Raw genomic sequence first — 9,201 nt, 5'->3', positions numbered from 1 at the left:
CGGACACTTTTTAGCGCGGACCCGACGTCCATATAATTGTAAGTCAATGATGAAAGTCATAAAATAATACAAACTACATGAAACTAATTATGTGTATGAGACATGTTATAACTCTTCTATATAAGGGTCGATACAACCTCAAAGCTTTGATTGATTCCACATAACAGAGAAAGTTCGACATTTTCAATTAATCACTTTGAAAAAATTATGTAGTTAAATTGAGGATAATCACTGATTAGTTGATTAGTGATTACCATACGGTGTGAAAACAGGGCTCCTAAAAGTTTTTACAAGAGAAAAGAAAAAAAACACAAAGTTACCTCTAAATTTTACAAGAAAACCGTTGTATTCAATAGGTACTTTACATACACCAATGATATCAACTGAACCAAATAGAACACGCTTAGTATACGATGTATATTTTTCAAATGGATTTAATTTAAAAAAAAAGTAAAAAATAAATTCTGAAATAAAGCCAGTGCCCCTGACAGTCGACTCAAGTAAAATGAAGCGTATCAGTACGAAAACGTTTGAACTCGATCTGAGGTAATCGACTCTAGACTAAAAAGTTATCAACTAATTTCTTTAATAGAATCTTTAAGTATATCTCTTCAAAAATTGCCATTTTGCAGATGTGGCCTTATTACAATAAGAGTGCAAAGTAGGTACTATTTCAATCGTAATATTTACCATAGCAATTTGCACATGTATACAATGAGAAGTTTTCATCAGTTCGCAGAAGTCTTCAGAACCATATTCGTCTACATCAGCGTTGATGCAATGCTTTGTGATGTTCTCAACTAGGTCAGGACTTTGTTTGAATTTCTCAGCAACGTCTGCTTCTAAAGCCTTCTTGTTAATTGTCCCATCATCAGCAATATAGCCTTGTTTCTTGCCTATACATAATTCGAGTTCGCACTGAAGAAAAAAGCATTATTTGAAAAAAAAAATATTGTTTCGGATCTACATCGCATTATATTATATTTTTTCAAACACCATGACATTGATGACCTTTAATGTTACGTACATGCCACGGGTGATAGGAATTGAGAAATCTTCTTCACTATGTGTGAACGTGGTTTGGATGAGGGAACCCCTTGATGATATTTTTTTTAAATATCCTAAGTTGACTTCCTCCTTGTGCGTGGGGTGCACTATAAGTTTCCGAAATTAATAAGAAAATATACTATAAATGGTCAGAAATTAATGTATTGTTGTATATATATATATATATATATTGTTTCCAAAATATTCTCCGTTAGCGTTAATGCACTTTTTCATACGAATGAACCAATTTCGAAAACATTTATGCCACTCCTTCGTGACAATCTCTGAAACATATTTTTCATGCTATTCCACAGTCTCTTCAGGTGATGAAAATCGTTGACAACGTTGAATCGTTCTTCTTAATTTTTGGAAATAAATAAAAGTCACAAGGTGCCAGGTCGGGACTGTACGCGGGATGGCTCATAAGGTCAACGTTGTTCACCTTCAAAAATTTAATTATCTGTCTGGCCGTGTGAAAACTGGCATTGTAGTGGTGCAAGATGATACGGCGTTTACGGTTATTTTTACGGAGTTTGTTAATAACTTCCGGCAAACAAATTGTCGTGTACCAATCCCTATTCACGGTATAAATATTCTCCAAAGCAACAGTAGCCACGTGTCCAGTTTTATTAAAAAAAGAAGCAATCACCTGCTTAGAGGCACTTTGCACCATTTCGAAAGACTCATACGCTCGATTGCTGCTTTGTTTTGGGATCGTAACTATAAATCCATGTTTCGTCTTGCATGGTGCCTCATCGCCAAAAGCAGTTTGAAGCAGAGCGACACTCCGCTGAGCTGCTAAATTACACTTAAAGTCGTAGAAAATCATACTACGAAAATTTTCACGAGTTAAATCCATGGTAATGTAGACAACCAATTTCTAAAATGACGTTAGAATGTAAAAATAAGTGACAGTCAGGTGAAACAAACTGTATTCTACAGCCAAAGAGTTCCATTTTCAAATGTTGTCATTACTTTTTAAATATTGTTTATGTAAGTGGTCATTTCCGAAAACTTATAGTGCGCCCTATGTATGACCTCTTTCCTTCTAATGTTCCCCGTCCTATTAACCTTAAATCCCTTCTTCTTTCAATGTAAGAATCCTTTATTAACATTTTGTGTGATTTTATATGTTTTAATAATACAATGCTTTAGTTTGTTGTTTATCCATGATTGTTGTTTTTACTACAGGTATGATCTCCAGAACAGCAGTCCGTCGAAGAGGTTCTTCCAAAAATAAAGGCCTTGCCAAAAGTTATACGAAATAAAAATAGTAGTCTTCAGGGGCTTGAAAAGGATGGTGATGAGAATTACCGTTGTGGTACCTTACCCATTTTGTTGATCACTAATATCATCTCAGTCATTATAGTCATGGAACTATGGGAACTATAAAGATTCCGAGTCGTTGTTATGAAAAAACAAATATGCAATTTAGATCCGAAAAATAGTTCATATCCAATCTTTTCCTTGTCGTATCGATGGCTTACACTATAATGCTTGCCATCGTGGTGACAGGATTTGTCGATCGGCGTAAGGTACTCGCCGAATGTTGCCCAGGCTGCGCTAGACGTACATAAAAGGAATGGTATATGGCTCCTTTCATACACCCCTAGTACATACCCAATGTGTAACAATCATATGAATCTAAGAACTCGATATATAAATTCACTTGTACGCGTAATTCAAACAATTATAGTATTCATAATAAGCACGTACACTTTGTCGAAGATATGATGTAGATAATTAATCTTTTAGAGCCAATTTCAAAAGAAATTTCACTTACAGCTGTTTCTGCAGTTGGTTTACGTGTCTTCCCAAATTTTTCAAAACATTCCTTAATTGATTCATCTTTTGACGGTCGTGGCGGTGGTGCTTTGCAACAACTCATTGTGACCTGAGTAAAAAAATATTATAAGCAAATTAATAGCATCATGCCTCCGTGACGTAGGGTAACTTTGCGTGTTTTAGTTATCTATATTCGACATCAAAACCTTGCACCCTCGGTGTGCAGTTAAGATCTCGATGATATCAACTGACATATGATGATTATAATACGTATTGTCATCCGCAATAGCCACCGGATCTCTCCAAACCACGACCAAACAATTTAGAGCTGGGACTATTGTGGATTTATAAATGCCTTTACAGGTAGGTGCCTTATAAATTCTTCATTATTTGCAAGTGGTTTTCATTTGTAGATTCAGTTGTATTGACACTCAGGGGTTTAGAGCAAGTCATTCGAGGAGAAGCCGGAAAATCTATTTTGCTAGATCAAATTGTTTAGGTGTTACTATAAAACAAAGGTCATACAAAAAACATACGATACACTTATGGGTATCGTTTAAAGAATGTGCTAATTTGTTACACGATAGGATATACTTTATCTGATTATATAAAATCCCGAAATCAGGCTAAAACGTGAAACGTAAAAACGAAATATCTAACCTTGCACATAATTTTTATGTGAAGATATATCTCTTTGAGTACTACAGAGAACCGGCTAATTTTTGCTTTTCAACTGAAGCCCTGTAGTTATTAAATTAATATTTATCCCAAATCTTGAAAGTTGCCCAGCAGTTTAACGACACGCCGCGCCGCCCGCTGTCCCGTCAACGGCCATCGAGCGCTTAATAAAAGTTGGATCTGTGTAAAATTTTCTCCGCTTGTTCTTATTTTATTCATATTAATTTTGGGACGCAAAGGGCGACCCCTAACACGTCACCTCCTAAAATCCAGACCCGCGTCATAATATCTTAACTTAAATTTTTAGCTAAACTAAATAATGAACCTAATAAAAACCTAATATAATATAACCCTAATATAAACCTAATATAAACCTAATAAAAAATGAAAATGGGCAAATCTTTGTTTCAGAGAGCATATGGTGTCTGCGACAGTAATCATCTGGCGGGGGAACTTCAGCATATAAAGCAAGTCCTACATGCGAATAAGTTGAGGATTCCACGCCAATGCCGCAGACCCCGTGTGAAACCACCAACAGTCGAGCGAAGACCTGCCATCTTACCTTACGTGAGAGGTGTTACAGACAAGATCGGAAGAGTCCTCAGGCGCGCATCTATCAAGACCTATTTCAAGCCCCTGAGGAAGATTTCTCAGTTCCTGAGACCCGTGAAATGTAACATCCCCTTACAGGATGCAGGAGTTTACAAGCTTGACTGTGAGTGCGGTCTCTCTTATATTGGACAAACAAAGCGAAGTATTTGTACCCGCGTCAAAGAACATATAGCTGATGTCAAACACCGTCGCGTAAACAAGTCTGCAGTCTGCGAGCATGTCATGGATAAACCTACACATTCAATGAAGTTTGACAAACCCCAGGTCCTTGCAAAAGAAGTCCGTTATCTGCCCAGGATGCTGCGAGAGGCCATTGAAATTAAAAAACATCCTAATTTCAACCGGGAAGATGGTTTCTCCGTACCACCTGTTTGGGATCCAGTATTTCCTCTAATGAAAAATCCCAAACAGACATAAGACTGCAGTACTAATTAATATGTTTTAATTTATTCTAATTTCTATTAATAATTAATAATAAATTAAAGTTAATAAAAAATTCATTCAATAAAATAATTTGTAAAACTTAATGTAGCGTAAATTGGAATGTTTTCTTTGTAAAATTAAAAATAAGGTATTTAATTAATAACTATTGTAACTATATTGAAAAAATAGGGTGGTTTGCATCAATATTAGACATAACTGGTTGAAGACTGTACCACCTCAGTCAACCGTGACCATGGGACCTGTAAAGGGCCCGAAACGTCGGTTTGTTTGAAAAAACAAATATACGCGATTTAAATCCGGAAAAATAGTTTCATTCCTAAAAATAATGAACCATTTGTAAATTTTTCTCTTGCAAGTAAAACAAATCTGTGTGCCAAAAACGACAACTATATTCTGACAATATCAATAAATGGACGTCGGGTTCGCGCTAAAAAGTGTCCGCACCTGTAGGGCGTTAAAATCGCATACAGAGCGTTTTGCGCAATAGTCTTCGTTTGTACGAGTGACAGCGCGGTTGTCAATCATGCAGTATCAATATATGCAGTACAAATAATAACTTGTAAAAATTACTGCAGTAAAGTGTGAAAACAGGATTTTGTATCATATTTTCACTAAACAAATATATTGTTATAATTATTAATATATTATGTTATTATACTTGTCATTTAAAAGTGTTATTTTGAACAGTTTTATAGTATTTAATTTATATATAACTGAATCGTAAATATAAATTACAAAAGCACACGAAATAATGAAATAGCTAACTGTCCTTTTTCTTTTTCTACTCATTGCATGCGCAAAAGATGGAAAGGGACCCATTACGTCAGTTTCAAGAAGCTTATATAAACTTCTTGGTCATTTTCAATTGTTCGAACCACAAGCGATTGATATATTTAGAACAAAGAAACTGTAGAGTTGCTTTGATTTTAATCCTATTTTTAAAATGATTTTTTTATCAAACGTTAGCAATATTAACAAAATATTGTTGTAGTCGTTTTACGCCTTGGGATTACCTATCAGAAGTCAGAAAATACATTTGCCCGAAATAACATTAGCTCGAATTTTTATGTGTTTTTACGAAGACAAAATTAGCTTTTGTTTTGTAAACAAAAGCTAATTTTGTCTATGTAAAAAACATCAAAATTACTCGAAAGCGTAACGGTTTTGTTATAAATAGGAATCACGGATATTAGACTTTACGTTTAGTTAGAATATCGGTACATTTCTTATAGTACATGCTTTTTTTCACATTTGTAGTAATAATTGTATGTATGTATCTGCCCAATTCTTTATTATACCTTTAAGTGAATTTGTACAAAGTTCGACATAATAATATAATTTGTAAAAAAATTAATTAATATTTACGAGAAAGGCTATTCCATTACTCTTGTGTTCAAGTAATTTTCAGTCGAAGCTAAATATGGTGCATTTTGTTAAGTTTCCAGTAGAAGCTGAATATGGTGTTTTTGGGCCCTTTATTTAGGCAGTTATAAGCAAATTTAGGCAGTACTGCAATAACGTTACAATTTAAATTAAATGTTTTAGTTTTTATATTTCGTTACATGTCACTACGTTTGTATAGGTTAACCTCGGACATTTTTTTGTAGTTTTTGTATTAGACCCGAAGTCCATTTGTTGGTAGGTCAATGCCTACAGTTTATAAATTCATATTATCCCAAAAAAATAATATTTTCCAGCTGTCAGTCGCCATCGGGCGCTTGTCGACGTCGGATCTGTGTCACTTTCCTCCGCCTAGTCTTATTTTATTTATATTAAAATCCGGCGTTACGCTCAAATGCCTAGCCTCCGCAAATCGCAAAGATCTAAAGAGCATTGCCACTGCACTCTGAGACATGAAATTGATGAGTTCCATGCGTACGTAGTTTTGCCACCACGCCACTAGTCCATCAAAACCATAACGCAGCGAACGCAACGAATTCTTTTACAACTCGGCTGTTAATATTCTTACAAGGCAAAGTTATTCTTACTATTAACCAAATATTCTGATTAAGGTAATTATTAATTGGTAGCACAGTAAACTTCTTGAATTGACTATAGCCAAAACTGTCGCAAGATGTACGTAGATCTCGAACTGTTTTAAGCCATTGTGATTTATAAAGTGGTCTATCACTGGTTTCTCCTTTAAGGTGACTCACGTCAGTAACAAAATGCGTATTTATAACTTATTATTGATATATTTGTAACTTATAAAAGTGATTCATTGACTTACCGGATTTGCAAGCTTAAAACACTCTTCTTTGATGGTCTGCAACAAAAGTAAGACACAACGAGGGTTTTAATTATTTCCTGTTTTCAAGATTATTCGGTGTAAATCAATTAGATTCATGCCAAATTATATAAACATTAAAACGATTTGACTCGTTTTTCGAATCTATAAAATCAGTTTTATCATCTATGAAAATGCTTTTGTTTATCAAGACCACGTCAATGTATGATGTAATATCTCTTTTGAAATTTCAGCTAAGTGGAAGTGATTGGTAAACAATTTTCACATTATTCAAAGCACTTTTTGAATATATAAAACCAGTTCTATCACACTATGAAAATATTTTTGCTGCCACAGTCATGCAAATGGTTTAACAGATTACGGCCCGTTCACACGATGGCAACTTGTTCTTTGCATGAACAGGACCCTGTGAACGTGATGCTCGTGTGAAAACTAGTATTAAAACACGTTCAGTAACAAAGAAGTTCTAGTAAAGAACAGGATGCCACCGTCATCTGGCCTTTAGTTAATGACAAAATTTTCAAGATATTCGGAACTTCGTATGGTTAAAACTTCAACTATTCCCTTTATTATGAGTACCAGAGTTTACTCCAGGGTACTTCCCATAACACCCACACCAGAATCAATTTAGAAAACTTCGTTTCCCAATTTGGTCTTACCGGGAATCGAACCCGGAACCTCCTCGTCTAGCGTCCACATTATAAAGGCTAATTCACCTTACACTGTGCCGGGGTCGGGCCATGCTCCGGTCGTGCACCGGCCGTGACACGGTCAAAATAGGTAATATCTATATTATTTTTACTTTTGTATCGACTAATTTATGTTAGACCGGGCCGAGTCCATGCCTCTACTGGAAAGCGATCAGTCGGTCTAAAATGAATTAGTTCATATAAAAGCATAATATAGATACTTTACTGTGTCACGCATGACCGGAGCACGGTTCGGCCCTGGCACGATGTAACGTCTGAGGCCGTCCAATAAACATAATATGAATAAGAGGAATAGAAATAAACTAGCTGTTATTGATAGTCAAAGTCAAAGTCAAAGATTATTTATTCCATAGATAAAATAAATTTACACTTGAAAACGTCACATTTAAGCTACTGCTCGTTCACTACGCTGACCTCCCTGAGAAGAACGAGCAAGAAACTCTAGGGATTGCTCTCTTCAAATAAACTTAAATGCTATGGAATATACTTTGAATCAAATTTGTGTGGATTCTGGAGGCGTGTCGTCTCTCCATACATCTTTATCTAACACGTAGTCTTCAATTTCGTAATTTGATTTTTCTACGGAATATATATGCTTTTGTATTAAAATTCCGGTTTATATTACAAACTTGCTATTTATGAGGTTTAAAAGTATAGCGAAACAAAAACTTTACGTCAGAGATTATCATGCTGCTTCTGCATACTTGGATAACGAAAATCCATAGTGGTGAACTGTTTAGCTCTCGCAAGTTGTCTTGATCTATCATCATTTGTTAAAGAAATATTGTAAATGATAAATGTAAACAAAGAGCAACGCCTAAAATTTTTCTATTTATTCATCTCAGGGAATCTGCCATATGAATGAGTAAGAAAATTCAATCAATATGACGTTTTCAAGGAGTAATTTGTTTACCTACGAAATAAATATTATTTATGTCTGAGTTATAGTCTGTTTTCATATTGATAAAACGATACACCCACTTACCAACACCGAGGCAACTCCAAATGCTACTAACACAACAAAACGATGCATTCTGTAGGACGTTCAACACCAAACAATGCAAGCCACCAATTCACACTACCTTTTTATACGGTAAAATCACAGAAGGTGAATTCAGCGTGGCTAAGTGACAGGAAATTGTCACATTTAACGTTCATAATGATGATGAAGGTTTTGACTTCGTTAACACTAAGGTAGAGAAAAAAAATAGTTGCATTGACAATGGCACTGGAATTTACACCTTTACTTTTGTATTTTCCCTAAGAGTTTTTAAGTTTGTTTTTTATTATGTTTTTTTAGTGTATTGTCAATGGTACTGAACGCGAGCATCATCAAAGTCACACTGTCATGAAAGATTTGGTCACGTTTTACTTTCAATATGTTTCCATATTATGATTTATAGTTTCTTATTGTAACTAGTAAGTAAGGCAACTTACTCCGCTGGTTCTGGGACCCGAGGTGGGCTTAGGGCTCCGATACGAGTTGGCGCCAGCGCGCCCTGTCTTGTGCGATCTCATCCCAGTTCTTTGCGTGCAGGGCGCGGGGGTTTTTCTCCACTTCGTCCCTCCATCGATATTATGGCTTACTAACCGGTTGTCGACCTCTAGGACGTCACATGTAGTCCCTTTTCACTGCCCTATAAGCTTCCTTTCAAAATGTGCGAGCGCGGAGCCTTG

General features: G+C 35.5%; 1 protein-coding gene across 1 annotated transcript in view; it reads right to left on the bottom strand.

Moving 5' to 3' along the window:
* LOC113226402 overlaps positions 1-8,747 on the bottom strand; it is a 14,129-nt gene extending 5,382 nt beyond the window's left edge. The window contains exons 1-4 of the mRNA XM_026459017.1: positions 8,510-8,747; positions 6,797-6,832; positions 2,831-2,941; positions 691-918 (exon numbers count right to left, since the gene is read on the bottom strand). Coding sequence (XP_026314802.1) covers positions 691-918; positions 2,831-2,941; positions 6,797-6,832; positions 8,510-8,557 — 423 coding nt within the window. The 5' untranslated portion in view covers positions 8,558-8,747. The remainder of the gene's footprint in view (positions 1-690; positions 919-2,830; positions 2,942-6,796; positions 6,833-8,509) is intronic.
* Positions 8,748-9,201: the final 454 nt, after the last annotated feature.

Source organism: Hyposmocoma kahamanoa, unplaced genomic scaffold (genome assembly GCF_003589595.1).
Source record: "Hyposmocoma kahamanoa isolate Upper Pololo Valley unplaced genomic scaffold, ASM358959v1 190, whole genome shotgun sequence".
In the NCBI taxonomy this organism is placed as follows: Eukaryota; Metazoa; Arthropoda; class Insecta; order Lepidoptera; family Cosmopterigidae; genus Hyposmocoma; species Hyposmocoma kahamanoa.
Note: the sequence above shows the minus strand (reverse complement) of the source record. Positions and strands in the feature narration are given on the sequence as shown.